At 42.1% G+C, this 20,965-nt stretch overlaps 1 protein-coding gene across 1 annotated transcript in view; it reads right to left on the bottom strand.

Annotated features, from left to right (window-relative positions):
* LOC117970658 (uncharacterized) overlaps positions 1-20,965 on the bottom strand; it is a 43,033-nt gene that overhangs the window by 7,533 nt on the left and 14,535 nt on the right. Inside the window, exons 7-14 of the mRNA XM_059018970.1 lie at positions 19,788-19,817; positions 15,186-15,347; positions 11,856-12,986; positions 10,034-11,405; positions 7,558-7,601; positions 4,733-5,654; positions 1,836-3,139; positions 1,320-1,339 (exon numbers count right to left, since the gene is read on the bottom strand). Coding sequence (XP_058874953.1) covers positions 1,320-1,339; positions 1,836-3,139; positions 4,733-5,654; positions 7,558-7,601; positions 10,034-11,405; positions 11,856-12,986; positions 15,186-15,347; positions 19,788-19,817 — 4,985 coding nt within the window. The remainder of the gene's footprint in view (positions 1-1,319; positions 1,340-1,835; positions 3,140-4,732; positions 5,655-7,557; positions 7,602-10,033; positions 11,406-11,855; positions 12,987-15,185; positions 15,348-19,787; positions 19,818-20,965) is intronic.

Genomic DNA, 20,965 nt, shown 5'->3' with positions numbered 1-20,965 from the left:
ATATATATAACAGTCATTATTAGCTAGTGGAAGACAGCTCCATTTCCACCTCACACAGCATACACTGTATATATATAACAGTCATTATTAGCTAGTGGAAGACAGGTCCATTTCCACCTAACTATATATATATATATATATATATGCGCCAATTAAAACATCAAAAAACATCAAGTAAAGATTTACAAAGATACAACCTCAATTACGCTGTTGTATTGTACAAAACTGACACAAAACAGTTGCTGCTTGTGCATTGAGCAGACACCTTTGTTGTCTTTTCTTGGCAGTCAGCCACGTTGATGTTTGTGTACTCGGATAGTCAGGTCTTTTTTTGCCGATTTTAATAGACGCATCACTGTACTGGACTCGAATTTAAGACGCCAAAAATGATTAAAAAAGCATTTCTTAAATAAGAAGGTAAAAATGTATATTCAGTTAAGTTTTTTTTTTAATAAACAAATAAAACAGACTACCTCTATTTTCTTCGAGAGACATCCTCCCTCTCCTACGTGTCGAGACAAGTTATACACACACATACATACACACACGCACGCAGACACGCACGCACACACACACGGACACACACACACACACACACACTAGGGCTTCTGGCTTTCACTGTTTTCTTCTGACTTTTTGCTTCTCCTTTACAAATTAATTTCACAATTAAGAGTTTCTCTGTTTTAATTCAGAAAACAAATAATTTACGGCAGTTCTGACAGCACGCGTGAAGAAGATGCCAGCGCCCAGAGTGAAAGGAAAGTTAGCTTCCAAATGTTTTTTAAACCTCATTCCGTTTAGAAAAACGTCCTTGTTTACACATGTACCAGCAGAGAAAGTTGAATTGATCACAACGAGCGATCACATTCATATCCCTTATATGCAAAAAAAACCTTACTGCATATAATTCATTATATTTTAATATTTTGCCAAAAGACACGCATTTTTTTGTTTTGTTTCAAAAATTAGATGTAAAGAAATGTTTCAAAGCTATAAAATTGAAAGGTCACCACATTACTTTTTTTTTTCTGTATGCCTAGAAGGCTAAAGAAAGCAGACAAATTTATATATTTAAAAAAAAAACATTTTTTCTAATGTTTTTATGCAAAAAACAACAAGGTATGTCTTTGCTAAAGTTCACAAAACTAAATTCAATGTACAGTCATCTTTCAGACAAAAAAAAAAATTGGTTAAGAACAAATAGGTAAATAGATATTAGTCTTGTTAAAATGAATTACTGAATATAAATTTGACCTTTGACCGAATGCATATAAAATGACCCAATCTTAATTAATTGTTAGTAATTGGCTGGAAATAACTTGTGCATTCAGTGTGCAGACTACAGGGAGAAAGGCAGCGCGACGTTATTCAACAACCAGGAGCGCAAGGAAACCCAGACCAGTAAGGTGACTTATTACTAATGGGATTAAATAATGTTACTCTGTATTTCTTGATGTTCGTTAGACTGAATGTGATAATCAGAGTCAATATGGAGGCTAGGGTTACTACTGTTAATTGCCATTTAGGTATGAGCTGCTCTCTCAAAGCTCCACTGTGCAAAGTTGTTTTTTTTTGTAATTTGCAGGATATGATTTCTGAGCACCTCTATTTAAAAAAAAATAACAGAACCCCATATATATATTCCTTCTAATTTAAGATGCACTTAATGACCCAGTTAAGATTTTTAAAATGTGGCCCATATTTCTTTATTAAACTGTAAGACAAATTCAGAGGGAGATTCAATAAAATACAAAGCCGCTTCATTCCCCAGTTCTATGGTGGTATTGTGAGAGCCTGTGAAAGTTTTCAAAAAGTTGTAGAACAATTTTACTTACTCTTGGGGGGTAAGAATTCTTTACTGTGTCTTCCCCTGACAAGCAGCTTGGATTCCTCTTTCTCCAGCTCCTCTTCCTTCATTTGATTCAACTTCTCCATCAGCTCCTCTTCTCTCCTTCTCTGTTCCTCCTCATATTTCTGTTTCATCTCCTCTTCTCTCCTCCTCTGTTCCTCCTCATATTTCTGTTTCATCTCCTCTTCTCTCCTACACTGTTCCTCCTCATATTTCTGTTTCATCTCCTTTTCTCTCCTCCTCTGTTCCTCCTCATATTTCTGTTTCATCTCCTCTTCTCTCCTGCTCTGTTCCTCTTCATGTTTGTGTTTCAGCTCCTCCACCTCTCTTTGTTGTTCCTCTTTATATCTCTGCTTCATCTCCTCCAATCCCTGATGCTGTTTCTCATAATTCTGTATCACCTCTTCTAGCTTTCTCTGCTGTTCCTCTTCAAGTCTATGCTTCATCTCCTCCACTCCTCTGCACTGTTCTTCATACCTCTGCTTCAGCTGCTGCTCATTCTCACTGTATTCCTCCTCATATTGCTGCTTCAGCTCCTGTTCTTTCCTCAGCAGCTCCTCCTGATGCTTCTGCTTCAACGTCTCCACTTCCCGACGCTCTCTTTCTTCATACTCCTTCTTCTGCTTCTCTATCTCTCTGTGCAGCTTGTTGTTATACCTGTGCTTTATCTCCTTGATTTCCTCGCTGTGTTCCTCCTCATGCTTCTGCAGTGGTCTTCCTTCCCTCTCTCTGTATTTCTGTTTCAGCTCCTCGATCTCCCTGCGCTCTTCCTCTTCATATTTCTGCTTTAGTTCCTCTGCTTTGCTCCACAGTTCCTCTGCAAACGTCTTCTTCAATTCTTCTACTTTCCTAATTTGTTCTTCTGCGTATTTCTGTATTTGCTTCTGTATATTTGTACACTGGGTTTCGTACTTGTGTTTTATCTCCTGTGCATTCCTGCGCTGCTCCTCTTCGTATTGCTGCTTTTGCTGCTCTGCTTTCACTCGCTGAGCTTCGTATCTCTGTTTCACCTCCTCTGCTTTCCCAAGTCTTTCCTCCTCAAGTTTCTGTTTCATCTCCTCTGCTTTCCTCTCCTGTTCTTTGTACTTCTGGTTCAGCTCCTCCTCTTTCCTCAGCAGCCCCTCTTCATACTCTTTCTTCAGCTCCTCCACTTTCCTGCTCTGCTCCTCTTCATACTTCTGTTTCAGCTCTTTTTCCTTCTGATGCTTTTCCTCCTCATATTTCTGTTTTAACTCCTCTACTTTCCTAAGATGTTCCTTTTCATATTTGTGCTTTAGCTCCTCTTCTTTCCTACACTGTTCTTCATAACTCTGTTCCCTTCGTGTCAGCCTTTCTTCTGCCTCCTGGTACAGGAAGCTGCCTCTGTTTCCCTTCACCATGTTGTCTATCTTGTCCAGGAGCTGTGTGACCTGAGCGCGATCGCTCCTGTTCTTATTGTTGAGAACATGATACCTGTTCCCACATTTCTCAACAAGCTGCTGGAGCTCCCTGCCCTGTGTCTCAATGTAATCTTCAATGGACTGTTCCTCCAGAAAGTCTCCATGAGTGAAGAGGACCATTGTGTAGGCCAGGGCTGTCTCACTGAAGATGTCTTCCATTGCTTGCAGAACTGTCTTTTCTTCATCAGTGAATCTCCTGGCTTGTAGCACCAGGAGGAAAGCGTGGGGTCCAGGTGAAGACAGCAAGATGCATCTTCTAATCTCGTGGCAAATCTCCTTCAGACACCCAGTGATATGAAGCAGGTCTGGCGCGTCGATGACAGTGAGCTGCCTCCCAGCCACGTCTCCTCTTCTCTTCTCACACACCCTGGTTACTGAGGACCCGCTGATCACTGATCTGAACTCCTCTCTGCCCAGGATGGTGTTTCCTGCTGCACTCTTCCCAGCCCCAGTCTTCCCAAGCAGCACCATCCTCAGCTCAGGGGGGCTGGGAGGCGCTTGGGTAAGGGGAGCCTCTCCTTCACCTACAGACACTGAAAAACAACAAGAAAAATGTACAGTACTGACACAAAGTATGAACACAACAAATGATTTACAGAACGACTGGGGGTGGGGATTGTATTGCCCCTGTTTTCCTCATTCAGACCCCTGAATGACTAAATATTTTGGTATCCCTAAATAGATAATTGTTTCCTCTTCAAAAATCATGCTAAATATTTTAATTTCTCACAAGTAGAATGGTTCCCCGAAATGTTCTGCTTTTTCTAGGAAAGCAGCACCACTGCAGACAGGGATTTGTTGGTGGATAACTTCACTCAGGCGACTCTCTCGCTAAATATCTTGATATCCCTGAATAGACAAACGAATGTGCAGATTTTAATGAACAGCCTCTCTCATAAGTTCTGTGGTACCTGAAACACGATCCACGTGCTCCCAATGCGAAATGACATTTCCTCTTCATTTTACCATCAGAAATAGGACAGCCCTGCCTTGAATATTGTCCCAGCATCGGCAGTCGGCACTCAGAAAAATCATTTTTTGGGTAAACTAGAGAGCAAATCCTCTACCTAGTCATTCTGCATTGTTAGTAAATTAAATCATATTTAGGGTACCATTGAACTTGTGGGACAGATAGCTCATTAAAATATTTAGCATATTGTTAATGAGCAGATAATTATCTATACCAATATAATAAGTATGGAAGGGGCTGGTGGTGCAGTGGTTAAAGAATGGAGCTTGATACCAGGACGTTCCAGGTTCAATACTAGCCACTGACTCCCTGTGTGCGTGCGTGCGTGTGTGCGTGTGTGACCCTGAGAATATTACAATATTATTATTTTAACTGAACTTACTGTTGGGGGGTAAGAATTTTGTGCTGTTCCTTCTCCTGACAGGCAGCTTGGATTCCTCTGCCTCTTTCTCCAGCTCTCCCTCCTTCATTTGCTTCCTGAAGTTCTCCATCAGCTTCTCTTCTCTCCTCCTCTGTTCCTCCTCATATTTCTGTTTCATCTCCTCTTCTCTCCTCCTCTGTTCCTCCTCATATTTCTGTTTCATCTCCTCTTCTCTCCTCCTCTGTTCCTCCTCATATTTCTGTTTCATCTCCTCTACTGACCTGCTCAGTTCCTCTTTGTGTTTTTTATTGAGCTCCTGTTCCTTTAGTCTAATCCTTTTTTGTACCTCCTGGTAAATATAATTTGGAAGGTAGAAGTCTCCACTTCCCTTCACCATGTTGTCTATCTTGTCCAGGAGCTGTGTGACCTGAGTGTGATCGCTCCTGTCCTCATTGTTGAGAACATGATACCTGTTCCCACATTTCTCAACAAGCTGCTGGAGCTCCTCACCAGCTTCCTCAATGTACTGCTCAATCATCCTGCCTTCCAGATGATCCCCGCGGGTGAAAAGGATCATCGTGTTCCTCACAGCTCTCTCACCAAACAGCTCTTGGACTTTATGCAAGGCTTTGCAATCATGTTGTACTATAAACTCCCACACTGCAGTGTGACCGTTAATAAATTCTTTTGGATACACAGGTATCACCAGGAGGAAAGCGTGGGGTCCCGGAGCAGACAGAGAAAGACATCTCTCAATCTCGACCCGGTCTGTTTTTAACAAGTGTGGAGTGTCGACCACAGTGACCCGTCTCCCAGACACTTCTCTTGTTCTGTTCTCACACTCCTGTGTTCCTGTAGAGAGGTTGGGTCCAGAACGGAACACCTTTCTGCACAGGATGATGTTTCCTGCTTCACTCTTCCCAGCCTTACCATACGAGCTTCCCCCAAGCAGCACGATCCTCAGCTTAGAGGGGCTGTGCAGCTCTTGAGAAACAGTTTCTTCAGACTCTTGTTCTGCAGCCATGATTCCCCACCCTGTTAAAGAGAAAGAACAGTTTGTTCCTTAGAAATGAAAGCTTTCCATGTGAAGCCCTGGATTAGTTTTCTCCTCTTGTTGTCGTGCTGTGCTGAAAGAACACTCCCTGTCACACACAGCACTGGCATGTTCCTGTACGTGTGGAGCTGCTGTACAGAGACACAACTAGCAAGCTCTTCAAACAAATAGTGCACATTAATCAGGAGAATCAGTCAAGTGTCTGAATTGTTTGTCAGCAGGTTTGTAGCACCAGCAGTTTGATTTATTGTTTGTTCTTTCATGTGCAGGTGTAACAGTGTCCTAATAATTTGTCCAGAGAAGCTCAGAACACTCAGAACTAGATTTCTTCACACAAATTATTTATTCAGTTTGAAACCCCCCAAAAATCTGAGGTTTCACAACTGTATTTCCAGTACTAATTAAAGGAGCAGTGGTCCATAGTTTATAAAGAGATGACACTGTTATGAGCTCATGTTTAAAATATATATGCTAATTAAAGGAGCCTCATAGTTTATAAAGAGATGACACTGTTATGAGCTCATGTTTAAAATATATATGCTAATTAAAGGAGCCCCATAGTTTATAAAGAGATTACACTGTTATGAGCTCATGTTTAAAATATATATGCTAATTAAAGGAGCCCCATAGTTTATAAAGAGATGACACTGTTATGAGCTCATGTTTAAAATATATATGCTAATTAAAGGAGCCCCATTGTTTATAAAGAGATGACACTGTTATGAGCTCATGTTTAAAATATATATGCTAATTAAAGGAGCCCCATAGTTTATAAAGAGATGACACTGTTATGAGCTCATGTTTAAAATATATATGCTAATTAAAGGAGCCCCATAGTTTATAAAGAGATTGCACTGTTATGAGCTCATGTTTATTAGATACCTGTGTGAAAACAAGCAAGTAGAAAATCCTCAAACTCTTTCAATTCTAATTGAAGTAAACTAACCTTTATATTTAGATTTACTTTCACATTCACTCTGAATCATTTGCATACAATTATACTGTGCTCAAACCTTCAATACATATCTGAACAGAACAGAGAGGGTTCAATTCATCATCTAAACAGAATAAGATACAGATCAGGATCCAAAGTGCATGTAAATGGTATTACATTTCCCTATTGTCCAGTTTTTATTGCTGCCTGTCGGACTCTGTCCTGTAAATTTAAGGTGTGGTGTCTTACATTTTGAAAAACAGCATTGTATATCTACAGTATGAGAACTCGTCTAAAACACAAAATACCCGCTCTCCTCCCTGCCCTCCGGGTTTAGAAATCACATTGTTTAATTGAATAGTTCTGCTCGTTATTAGATTTATTTTGGAAATTAATTGATCACATTTGCCATGTTAAAAAGCTGACTTCATGTTTATCCAACAGGAATCGTGTGTGGCCAGGCGTCCGTGGATGACGTGTCATTTTCAGTTTTGAAAACGTATTTTATTAATTTAATTAAAATATTAAAACCAAAAAGATACAGCCTTAGGAAGGTTTCTAAAGAACAATGCCATTGTATATTGAAAGCTGATTTCATATCCAGCTGGAATGGTGGGTGCCCAGGCTTCCATGAATTGTCTCATTTATAATTTTTTATGTTTATAAAGTTTTTGTTTTATTACTTTAACTTAATTTTCAATACAATTTAAAAGCAAGCGACAGCCTGAGCAAGCTTTGAAAAGCACAAGGCTGGATCATTGCACCGTCTCTAAATACCTGAACTGGAAAGCAAACCTGCCCTGCCCAGTCTCTCACATTGATTTCTAGCTTGTTACTTTTCACTGTTTCTCACTCAGTGACTCTATACTTGTTATAAGAGTCCTGCCGTCCAGCACAACATTAAGTGAACCGATTCTTTACAGAAATGAAGATCTGAAGAAATAACTCACCAGGGTCTGAACCGGCGGCCGCCATCTCTCCCTTCTTCTGCTCCCTAGTGAAGACAATGGCGCTGGAGTCCAAAGGGAGCTTGATCTCTACAGTTGTTAATTCTTTAGTGCCATATCACCTGTACTTACATGGTTTTACTGTTTTATTGCTGTAAACAGTCTACTGCCAGTGAGCAAAGTTTCCTGTTCACTCAATAGAGCTGACACACTTTAGACAGAGTCCATTTTACATTCAGTTGATTGCTTCATCAATATATAGTACTTTATAGGTACCATGATTTCCATTACATGAGAGTAGGTGTTAAAACTTAATGCTGATATTGGACTCAGCTCTTACCAAGATAAGCACCAACTGAGACGTAGCTTCATTTACTGTAAACTAATGTGATCTATCTGCGTCTCCTTCCAATAGATGTAGAGATCCTTCTGTCCGGTGTTGATGGCTGAAGTGTAATGCTGGCTCCAGGGATCAGCTTATTTTGCCTCCCCAGCGCATCAGCACACACAACGGCTGCAATGCTGGCTCCAGGGACCAACTACAGTGCAGCCTCCCTAAAAACCGTCTGGACTGAGCTGAGTAGGGTACATCTCTGGGGTCTTCAAATGGTCACCTTCCACGCTTGGTGTTTCGTCGACGGACCCACGACACCTTAAGAGGGCTTGACAGTTATTCTGGCATCCCAGCATCACCCCCCTCCGTCCCCCACTCAGCTCAGCCCAGCTTACTTACCTTCCTTTACATCAACGTTGTTTTCTTTCTACTGTGCTTGAGATCCCCAGAATCTTTTAGTCTCAACCACAGCCAGTTGCTGCTCCATTAATGGTACTGTAATTTAGAACACTGATTCTATCCAAGAAGCATCATGTATATTAGACTAATACTGAACATAAGACACACTAGAGGTCCTGGACTTTATACAACACTGATTCTATCCATGTCGCATATATTTATTATACTGCTGGAACGAACGTGCTGTTTACATGTTCAGATACTATTGTAGTTACATTGCAGTTACTATGGGCTGCGATATTCAGAAAATAATAACATGGCAGAGACCGCATTGCAGAACAAGCTGAATGATAACTGAGTTATAATTAAAAGATTGCTCTCGTTTAAATGGAGGGTATAGCAAGCTGCACAAACACAGACACACCTCAAGTCACATCAATAAATGAGATACAGTTCAAAATACAGGTGCAATAATTACATGGTATACTGTAGTTATAATTTACTAATATTTACTGCATTCTCAACAACACAGAGAAGAATTCACATTGAAACAGGCGTTTATTATTGAGAGCCCCTGAGATCACTACAAACCCTGCAAATGCATGTGAATTGTAAAGGGCTTGTTATCCTGTATCCAGGGTCAGACTGGAGAATGAAGGGATCCACACACAGGCTTGCAGGTAGTCTATAGTGACACTTTTATTAATACACTGCTTGGTACACACACCTTATAGTCCTCTGCTATACACAGCGTCTCTGTGCTTAGCTGCTGAAGGAATATTTATTAGTATAAAACAGGGTGTATTCATTATACACTGGAAAATAATATTCCACTTTGGAATAATGCTTTTTACATTATTTACATTTTATTGTTAAATATCATTTAGAGAAAGCATATCAAATCATGCAGATTTATCAACAAGTAGAAGTCTGAGACAAACTTTCTTATTTCATTTCAACTAAAAGAAAGTGACCTGTTAGTTCAAATAAAACAAAATGAAAATCAATATTTCTTACGTCATGAATATAATCTTACCCTTGACCTTTTCTCGTGCAGAATAACTCAGAGCAGTGAACTCCCGCAGACACACAGGTTCAGTTCTGTTCTGTTCACTGATTATAGCTCTTAAGCTGAAGGAACACGGAGTCACTTTGTGGCTTGTAACTTGGTTTCAGGAGACGAGGTTTCAGGCCACTGCGCGGCACACCAGGGGAGACTTGGGGTTTGATACAGCAAAGCTGCCTCAAACTAGGTCTCCCGGTGATCTCCTGGAACCAGGTTTCAAGCCGCTGCTCCTCACTTCCTGTTCCCTCAGCTTCACATCTTGTTGATAAGAAAGCAGATGATCATAAACATTGATTATCACAGTGGTGAGCAACACATTCAAATCAGGGTTCAGCTGTTTATATACATTGATCATCACAGCGGTGAGCAACACATTCAAATCAGGGTTCAGCTGTTTATATACATTGATCATCACAGCGGTGAGCAACACATTCAAATCAGGGTTCAGCTGTTTCTATACATTTTTTTTTTTACTGGAGCAATCTAGGTAAAGTACCTTGCTCAAGGGTACAGCAGCAGTGTCCCCCACCTGGGATTGAACCCACGACCCTCCGGTCAAGAGTCCAGAGCCCTAACCACTACTCCACACTGCTGCCCTAGAACAGTCCCCCCCTGTTCAAGAACCTCACCCCCTCTCAATAACACCACCCCCTGTTCAATAGCAGCACCCCCTGTCTCACTGCTCTTGACTGGGTTCCTGTGGTGCTGCCTCTATTGCTTCTGCTACTGTGTGCAATACTGTCCCGATCGCAGCCCCTTCTCTCAGTGCTGTTGCTACTGCACTGATCACTGCCCTTTGAGCTGCTCCTTCTCTTACTGCTTCCTTTACAGTGTGCATTACTGCCCCTAGTGCTGTCTCTTGTCTTATTGCTCTGGATACTGTGTGTAATACTGCCCCTACCTCAGCCCCTTCTCTCAGTGCTCCTACTACTGCACTCATCACTGCCCCTAGTGCTGCCCTTTCTCCTCTCGCTTCAGCTGGCTTTTCATATCTACTTATAAACTCATTGGCTCTCTCTGCTTCTCGTCTAAGGATTTCCTGGTAGCGTTGCCTGACTGCCTCTATCTCTCTTCTGTGTTTCTCCTCGTACTCTCCCCTCTCTCTCTCCCCCTTCTCCATGCACTCCTCCTTCTCTCGCTCCGCCCTTTCTCTCTCCTCTCTCTTTCTCCTCAGCTCTTCCTCCAGTTTGATCCTGTGATTCTCTTCCTGTTCTTTCCTCAGCTCTTCCTCCAGCTCTCCTATCCTCTCCTCTAGCTCTCTGATCTTCTCATCTCGTTTCTGGATTTCCAATCTCATCTTCCTTTTCGTGTTCTCCAGTTCTTTCTGGTGCTTTGCCCTCAATTCCTCTTCCTCCCTCAATATCGGCTCTTCCTTCTCCTTCAGTATCTCCTCTTGTCTTTGTCTGATCTTTGCTTCTGCTTGCTGGTACATCTCACTGGTGTAGTAGCTGCCGTTGTTTCCCTTCACCATGTTGTCTATCTTGTCCAGGAGCTGTGTGACCTGAGTGCGATCGCTCCTGTCCTCAGTGTTGAGAACATGATACCTGTTCCCACATTTCTCAACAAGCTGCTGGAGCTCCTTGCTGCCTGTCTGAATATAATCCTCAATGGTCTTGCCTTGCAGTTTGTCACTGTGTGTGAAAAGGAGCATCATGTGCCTCCTCACAGCCTCCTCACTGAATATCTCCTGGACTGTCTCCACTGCTCTCCTCTCTTCCTCTGTGAATCGGCCCACCGGTATCACCAGGAGGAAAGCGTGGGGTCCCGGGGCAGACAGAGAAACACAGCTCCTAATCTGGAGTTTGTCCTGAGAGAGCTCTGGAGTGTCGATCACAGCAACACGTCTCCCAGCCACTTGTCCTTTTCTCTTCTCACACTCCCTCGTTACTGCAGAGGAGCTGGCTTCAGATCTGAACTCCTCTCTGCCCAGGATGGTGTTTCCTGCTGCACTCTTCCCAGCCCCAGTCTTCCCAAGCAGCACCATCCTCAGCTCAGGGGGGCTGGGAGGCGCTTGGGTATCTGCAAGGGGAGCCTCTCCTTCACCTCCAGACACTGAAAAACAACAAGTGTATTGTTTCAGAAAAGTGAAATGTCACATCTGTGACTGTGCTTGACTTTGCTAACGATGTCTCTAAAGCACCACAGATATTCTATGATTAACCTGCAAGTCAGATGTCTACATGAAATATTGCTGTAGTATTCTACAATATTGAAAAACACTCTTTATAGAGAGTGACAGGATACAGAATGATTTATTAGTATTTTTTCTAATAGTTTATTTGCTATTATTTAAAGCATCAATCAATATTTCTTTGTTCTAGAGTCGCAAGCAAGCTTCAATGTCACAACTAATAACACAGACTGACTGCAGTTCAATACAGCAGGTAAGCTAGCAATGATTTTGCCTCAAGAGGTCCCACAGAAAGACTGAACTTCGTATTTGTCTCAGAAAGATGATTTTACTGAACTGACAGTCGGGGGGGGAATTAAAGGAATACTTACAGTTGGGACGATGTCCTTCAATGCTGTTCCTTCTCCTGACAGGCAGCTTGGATTCGACTGCCTCTTTCTCTAGCTCCTCCTCCTTCATTTGCTTCCTCAACTTCTCCATCAGCTCCTCTTCTCTCCTCCTCTGTTCCTCCTCATATTTCTGTTTCATCTCCTCTTCTCTCCTCCTCTGTTCATCCTCATATTTCTGTTTCATCTCCTCTTCTCTCCTCCTCTGTTCCTCTTCATATTTCTGTTTCATCTCTTCTCTCCTCCTCTGTTCCTCCTCATATTTCTGTTTCATCTCCTCTTCTCTCCTCCTCTTTTCCTCCTCATATTTCTTTTTCATCTCCTCTTCTCTCCTCTTCTGTTCCTCCTCATATTTCTGTTTCATCTCCTGTTCTTTCCTGCTCAGTTCCTCTTTGTGTTTCTCATTCAGCTCCTGTTCCTTTAGTCTAATCCTTTCTTCTACCTCCTGGTAAATCTCAGATGATATTGGGAGGTAGCAGCCTCCACTTCCCTTCACCATGTTGTCTATCTTGTCCAGGAGCTGTGTGACCTGAGTGCGATCGCTCCTGTCCTCATTGTTGAGAACATGATACCTGTTCCCACATTTCTCAACAAGCTGCTGGAGCTCCTCACCAGCTTCCTCAATGCGCTGCTCAATCGTCCTGCCTTCCAGATGATCCCCGCAGGTGAAAAGGATCATCGTGTTCCTCACAGCTCTCTCACCAAACAGCTCCTGGACTTTTTCAAGGGCTTTGCAATCCTGTTCTACTATTAAATTAATAGAGTCAAGCATTTTTTTTGGATACACCTGCATCACCAGGAGGAAAGCGTGGGGTCCCGGGGCAGACAGAGAAACACATCTCTCAATCTCAACCCGGTCTGTGTGTAACAAGTCTGGAGTGTCGACCACAGTGACCCGTCTCCCAGACACTTCTCCTGTTCTCTTCACACACTCCCTCGTTACAGCAGAGAAGCTCAATCCAGATCTACCCTCCTCTCTGCCCAGGATGGTGTTTCCAGATGAAGTCTTTCCAGCCCTGCTTCCCCCAAGCAGCACGATCCTCAGCTCAGAGGCGCTGTGCAGCTCTTGAGAAACAGTTTCTTCAGCCTCTTGTTCCGCAGCCATGATTCCCCGCCCTGTTAAAGAGAAAGAACAGTTTGCTCCTCTTAGAAATGAAAGCCATGGCTGCTGCTGACGCTGTGACGCGCTCGGGAGATGTTTTACATTCACTTTGTATAATTACAGACATGTGTGGTAAAGTATCACACTCGCGGGGAATGAAAATCAGCCGCGGAGAAGCTTTTATACTGCAGATTATCCGACTCGATAAAGTAGGCAACGTCGAGATGTACTATAAAGAAGAAAAAGCGTGTATTTTACCAAATAAGACTGTAAAAAACTATGAACTGTAACAACTGATTCTGTGCGAGCTCGTTTCAAACTGAAACCGAAAGTAAACTTGTTCTTCTTTCTTCCCTTTAACCTGATAAAACTCTTGTTTCGACGCAGTCTCGTAATTATTACATCGCCCTCGACTTTAATAAGACAGTCATGTTTTTAACTCACCGGCACCGGGTTCAAAACCCGCAGCTGCCATCTCTCTACAGCGGCGCTTTGACGAGGCTTTTCAAACGGCAAGGAAGCAGGGGGCGTGTCTCTGGGACGTGACGTCAGGATAAGCCGCAGCCAGGTGTTACAACACCGGCACAGAAGCGGATCAAACCAACCGCTGAGGATCTGTTAATATGAAGGGATCGCTGCTGTACCGACATGAGAACGGATTGGATCAAATGCGCTGGCGAGGCTTCTTCAAATTGTAATGCGCGGATAATACAAGAATGATATTTAAACAACAGGGACTAGAACCTGTAGAAATGTGATACAGCCCAGCCCAGCGCATTGCAGTTAAAGAACTACAGCTCCCAGCATCCCTCACCATGGCCGCGGGCGCAGAGGCATGCTGGGAGCTGTAGTCCTATAGCCAGGGCTGTCTCGATTCACAATAACTACGACAGCGCAGCGAGAACTGAAGCGCACTGAAACACAGACGCCCACACTAGAGCAAAACCAGATTTCTATACACAACCATTGAGTAAAGCCACAGTAAAATGAAGTTTCTTAAAACGAAAACAAAAAAATAAACAAAAAAATATACAAAAGCATTTGAAACTTTACAAAAAAAACACACTCACTCGCACAATTCTACCGCTGCCTCACTTCTGAAACCTAACATTTTTTAAAACACACAGGGTTACTATGAATCCAGTTAAGGCAGAATTAAAATAACATGGAACAATTAACCGGGACAGAATCGTCAAGATTGTGTAAAAGTTTATATATATATGGATATGTATTATGGATTTTCTCGTTGTTGCTGTATCTTGTAAAGCTCTTTGTGACGGGGGTCCGCTATGAAAGGCGCTATATAAAATAAAGATTGATTGATTGATTGATCTGGATAGCAACACATTTCTATTGAATTTTTTTTTTCCTTCACACGGACGCAGGGGGAGCGGCGGTCATGTGACTGAAAGACAGCGCTAAAATTATATTACTAATGCTAACTAAGATTTTAATTTAAATTAAAATACAATTAAAAATGATGCACATTTCCCTAAAATTAGTACAAATAATTAATGAAACAACAAAAAAACATTTACATTTTTCAAATAAACAAAAAAATAAATAAATAAATAAATATTTGTTTTAAAACAGTGCTGTGTCTACGACATCCTCTTTACAACCACAATAATGCGAGCACAGGCTCCACCCCCTGCCCACCCCCTCTCCCCTCCCTCCTCCCACCTCCCCCCTCCCCGTCCCTTAGAGAAAAGGCAGGTCAGAGAGCCTTCTTAAAAAGACAGGAAGCTTGAGAGCTAAACAAATAAGCTGTTAAGTGAGTTCTCAAGAACTCAGAATAATAAATAAATGCAACATCAATAAAGATACAATCAATAAAGAATACTACAACTACTAATAATAATAATACTAATAACAAACTCACCTCAAAACAAACTCAGAATATATTGTTAGGTCTTCATTTCTGGAAATGCTTTTGACATGACCCAACCCATATATAGATATCACAAATAATAATAATATAGAGAAAGCAGAGCGGGGTTTGAGAAGGGAGAGGTTTAGGGTAATGATGACATTCAGAAAGCAGAGCGGGGTTTGAGAAGGGAGAGGTTTAGGGTAATGATGGCGTTTCTGAAAACGAAAGAAAACTTTTAACTTCCCCTCAGAATCGTGTTCTCCTTTTTAATTGTTAATATTCCGACATATTGTACCGCCCTCGTATTTTATTAAAAACACAATCAAAATACACAACTCACCAGCGTCCGGGTCTAACCCTGCAGTAGCCATCTCTATACAATAACGGTAATGTTTGCGTCTTTCTCCAGTTAAAGATGCTGCGACACTGTTTACAGGAAGACTATGACAAGCACTCAGTGACAGGATGTTTGTGGGTTTCAATACGCAGATCAGAGCGCCCTCTGAAAAAGAAACAGTTTAACACGAACAAGGCTTGTATCGTTTCAAATGTTTGACACAGAATTAGACCAAACTCTCTAAGCATTCTGGTGTATATTAATTTTCTCTACAGCCTAGAGATCAATAAATAAGCAAGCAAGTACCAGACTGTTAGATGTGCTCTCAAGAACTCAGAATAATAAATAAATGTAACATTAATAAAAATACAATCAATAAAGAATACTACTACTGCTACTACTAATAATAATAACAAACTCACCTCAGAATATATTGTTAGGCCATTTGAATGTCTTCATTTTGGAAATGCCTTTGACATTATTATTATTTTTTATTTATTTCTTAGCAGACACCCTTATCCAGGGCGACTTATAATTGTTACAAGATATCACATTATTTTTACATACAATTACATTATTTTTTACACATTATTTTTTCATACAATTACCCATTTATACAGTTGGGTTTTTACTAGAGCAATCTAGGTAAAGTACCTTGCTCAAGGGTACAGCAGCAGTGTCCCCCACCTGGGGCTGAACCCACGACCCTCCGGTCAAGGGTCCAGAGCCCTGACCGCTACTCCACACTGCTGCCCTATGACATGATCCAACCCATATATAGCTATCATAAATAAGTCAGTTCCTTTCTATATATATTGTGTATATATATAGATGTATATTATATAATGATACAGACCTGAATGAGGGAGACGCTCGCTGCCGTTGAAGCTCCCGGCTCGCGCTCCTCCTCACTCAGCATTCCAGAGCCGTGCTGTTTCTTTATTGCTGCCCTGCAGTTTTCCCGCCTGGGCAGAGCTGCCTGGTAAAGCCATCAGGCTGGTATTCATGTAAGGGAAAGGCTGCAGTGGCTTCTTCGGGTTCCTTTCTTTTCGCTGAACTCCTGTCTCTGGAATTGCAGGGGAAGTCTGTGGCTGTTTGTCCCGGTTTGAGTTTCAGCACCCGGGACAGTGTGAGCGCGGCTCCAGTGTTTGGAAGCAGGGGGCTGGGTGCTGCAGTCGGAGTGGAGCTTGCCAGGTTTCTGAGCTGAGCTCCTGAGCCGGAGCGGAGCTGGAGGTGGGGATGTGGAGCTGAGGTTTCGGAGCAGCTCCACTATTTCCTGCCTTTCACATTTAAAAAAAAATCCTTCCTGAATGATTCAGTTTAGAATCAACACAATAAATAAGTAAATAAAATACCTACATGTAAATTCAGAAGTACTTTATAATGTACAGAATATTTCTGTTGATATAAGGGGCTGTCCAGAAGGATCAACTAAAATCATGTATTCTGGTATCTGCAGCCATTACCTTTCATAAAACCCAGTGCAGGCTTATAGAGAGGATCCTCATAATCACACAGTAAGAGGAGAGGGAGTGATAGATTATAGTGCTTATAGAGAGAGAGAGGATCCTCATAATCACACAGTAAGGGGACAGGGAGTGATAGATTGTAGTGAAATACCATCTGAAACGTACACAGGAGGCTGGAATTGAATAATAAAATAATAAAGCTTGGTGAAGATTGGTAACAAATCAAGGCAATGATGTTCACAATGTCGTGTGTGACAGACAGGCTGTGAAATGTATATTAGAGTAACACTGAACATAAGACACACTAGAGGTCCTGGACTTTATACAACACTGATTCTATCCATGTCACATATATTTATTATACTGCTGGAACGAATGTGCTGTTTACATGTTCAGATACTATTGCAGTTACATTGCAGTTACTATGGGCTGCCATATATAGAAAATAATAACATGGCAGCGACCGCATTGCAGAACAAGCTGAATGATAACCGAGTTATAATTAAAAGATTGATCTTGTTTAAATGGAGGGTATAGCAAGCTGCACAAACACAGACACACCTCAAGTCACATCAATAAATGAGATACAGTTCAAAATACAGGTGCAATAATTACATGGTATACTGTAGTTATAATTTACTAATATTTACTGCATGCGCTTCACACCCGATTCTGTTATTGTAAGGATGGAGCTCCATACATTAACAACATGGGGGTTATTATTGCAAGTACATTTACTAAATAATGTAACTGAATATATTTTGAAGTGTATCCAATACATGTATTAAAAACATCTTTGCAATGCGTCTCTTCAGTCATTCTGCACTCTATGCAAACCCACAGGCACAGAAGCATTACTTTGGAATAAATCAACAAATCCATACAACAGGTCAACTTTCCAGCGACTACAATATCCCTGAGAAACTTGACCAGCTGCAACCAGTTTGCTTGTTGAACCCGCAAGACAATTCATTACTAGTATTGTACATTTCCAAACAAACCAGGCTAGATGCCAGGTGAACAGAATACCTTCCAGCCAGGATCTGCGCATGTGCACAATCTGTCCTGAAGAGGGCAGCCGAGTCAAGCATTATACAGCAACACCGAACAACACACACAGGGCTCTATGTAATAAACGCAATACTGAAACCAACGAGTTTGAGATGTTACATACTGAGTGACAGACCCCTAATGGGTAAATGTATGAGCCGAACCCTTTAGTTTCACAGCTAACCTCAACAAAATAAGGGTTCAAGAGAAAAGCGCCGAACTGAGAATGTGATTTTTATTGCAGCAACTCCAGCGCAGCGAGACAGAATATCTCAGTTTAACAGCGTGTTCCCTGGACCGTGTCTGCTGGCTGTTTGTGAACCAATTCCGCTTCGTGTCGGGCAGCCTTAAAAATGAATGCGCTTTGTAGCGTCACTCTTTATAGAAACTCAGTCTGACACGAGTGACCCAAGACAACGCGAATATGCCAACAGACCCTAATTTCACCGGGGCAGCCCCGATCACAATCCTTACTAACATCCGACAGGAAAAGGGCGCCGTTGCCAGGCAACGAAAACAAAAAAAAAAGGATTTCTGAATAAGAACCCGGGCTAATAAGAAATACATTTCCACACATTTTACCAAAATACAAAATCCACACCTGAATATAAAAATTTTTTCATTCATATTTAAACTTTTTAAATTACATTTAAACACAACAACGGTCGCTGACTTCATAAGAAATCAACGTCATCTCAATTTACCAAAACACAAAATTCAAACCCGAACTATTTTTTTCATTCATATTCAAACTTTAAAAAAAAAATTAAAAACATCTCTTAACCCATCCGTAACCCGATAATAATATTAATAATAAAAATAAAAACACCTACCTGATAACTTGTATTTTCTCCACAGATTCCCCTTCGTAGGCTAATGCTGACCATTCTTATATTCCGTTAATAGAAACATTTTCACACAACCACCCGGTGTAAACGAGACTTTTGAAATGTATTGATACTACCGTATATTATTTTAAACTGTATGTACTAATATCTTATTTATTGATGTGTAATCTTTAACTCCACGCTAATATATTCAGGCAGCGCCGCTTCAGCCGTTGGGATTCGAACTCCTCCAGTTTGAATTGGCAGCTCGCGCTGCTCAGGGTCCGCGCCGCTGTGTTGTTTGTTCATTTTTGGCGGGCAATGCCGAGGAGATGTAAACGGTAAAAGCCCTCAATAAAAGCACATCCTTACAGGTGTCGATACAAACAGCAGCAGCCCGGGGCTTCTCCTACCAGTTCTCTCCTCTTCAGTAGTCAGCGCCGTCATTTTTTCCCCCCCCGAGTTGTTCTCCCGTCTGCAGCGTCACGGAGGAGTGTATCGGGGTTTGAACAGGTGGCGTTACTGTGGGTTTGATGTGGAGCGGTGAAACCTCAAATACAGTCCCGGGGCGGGACCGCTGCAATGCGCGCACTGCAGCCTAAACTAGACACCCCCCAGACTGACCCCCCCCTGCACAGCACAGCCTGCCTTTGCGTATCAAGCGCAGCCTCGTCTCTGCAATTGCAGGGGGACGCTCTGGCTGCTCGTCCCGGTTTGAGTTTCAGCGCCCCGGACAGTAAAGGGTTAATCGGAACCAGACTCAGGCTGGGAATCAACGCTGTGGTTAAACTGGTAACACAATGATTTAACACGAACATCAAAAATAATGTTTTCTTAAAATCGGTTTTGATTAATTAAAATTAACTAATTAACTGAACTACTACAGAGTGTTGTTGAAACGCCAGAAGTGAAACTGATCAAATCACTGTGAAGCTGTAAATACTCCCACAGGGTAGGCAATGGGAATCTTCTTCATGTAAAACCTGGACTGGCTCAAACCGCTCTGCAATAGGATCCACGCTGTCATCCTGTATATATTGAAGGTTCTTAGTAAGCAAGAGTCTTTGTGTTCTCTCTTTGTAAAGCCAGTTGTTTTGAATCACTGATCCAGTGCAATATGTGCCCCGCAGGTAAGAGAGGAGTGTCATCCCATTGCACGCTGGTACCAGGTGAGAGCTGAATCAACACCAGCACCCTCCCCCTCCCTGTATCCCAGGTCAGCTCTGCAAATCACAACCTGCTCCCTGGGACTCCCCCACCTGCTTTAATGAAGGGGCTGATCACACACACTGAACAACAACACAGAGAAGAATTCACATTGAAACAGGCGTTTATTATTGAGAGCCCCTGAGATCGCTACAAACCCTGCAAATGCATGTGAATTGTAAAGGGCTTGTTATCCTGTATCCAGGGTCAGACTGGAGAATGAAGGGATCCACACACAGGCTTGCAGGGAGTCTATAGTGACACTTTTATTAATACACTGCTTGGTACACACACCTTATAGTCCTCTGCTATACACAGCGTCTCGGTGCTTAGCTGCTGAAGGAATATTTATTAGTATAAAACAGGGTGTATTCATTATACACTGGAAAATAATATTCCACGTTGGAATAATGCTTTTTACATTATTTACATTTCTGTTCTGTTCACTGATTAAGCTCTTAAGCTGAAGGGACACGGAGTCACTTTGTGGCTTGTAACTTGGTTTCAGGAGACGAGGTTTCAGGCCACTGCACGGCACACCAGGGGAGACTTGGGGTTTGATACAGCAAAGCTGCCTCAAACTAGGTCTCCCGGTGATCTCCTGGAACAAGGTTTCAAGCCGCTGCTCCTCACTTCCTGTTCCCTCAGCTTCACATCTTGTTGATAAGAAAGCAGATGATCATAAACATTGATCATCGCAGCGGTGACCAACACATTCAAATCAGGGTTCAGCTGTTTCTATACATTAATCATCACAGTGGTGAGCAACACATTCAAATCAGGGTTCAGCTGTTTCTATACATTTTGAAACGGACCGAGTCCCTGAACAAGGAGGTTCAAATACATGAGAACATAAGAAAAGTGACGAACAAGAGGAGGACAAGCAGCCCGTTCATTCTCAAGAATAAAACACCTGAGTGTTTGTGCTCACTGAAGTGCTCCGAGTGTGGCTCCTACTGGCCGTGTGCACTGAAGTGAGCACTCGCCCTCAAGTGTGGTTTCTGAATATGGACGTTACAGTGCAATTCCATGAGCCCAGAGAAGAGGGCGCTGTCTCTTTAAATCCAGGTACATGCGTTCAGAACGTCTGCAGCCTCGTGTATTTTATTATTTGGTTGTATACTGACATCTAGTGGTCCAGTGCGATATTAACAGTGACAGCAGTGTTTAAGCCTTCATTGATATGGAGTCCCTATTGTAACAGCTTGTTAGTGTTACTCAGTGTTTATAT

This window comes from Acipenser ruthenus, unplaced genomic scaffold, assembly GCF_902713425.1.
Source record: "Acipenser ruthenus unplaced genomic scaffold, fAciRut3.2 maternal haplotype, whole genome shotgun sequence".
Classification (NCBI taxonomy): domain Eukaryota; kingdom Metazoa; phylum Chordata; class Actinopteri; order Acipenseriformes; family Acipenseridae; genus Acipenser; species Acipenser ruthenus.
This window is presented reverse-complemented; position numbering and strand designations above follow the sequence as displayed.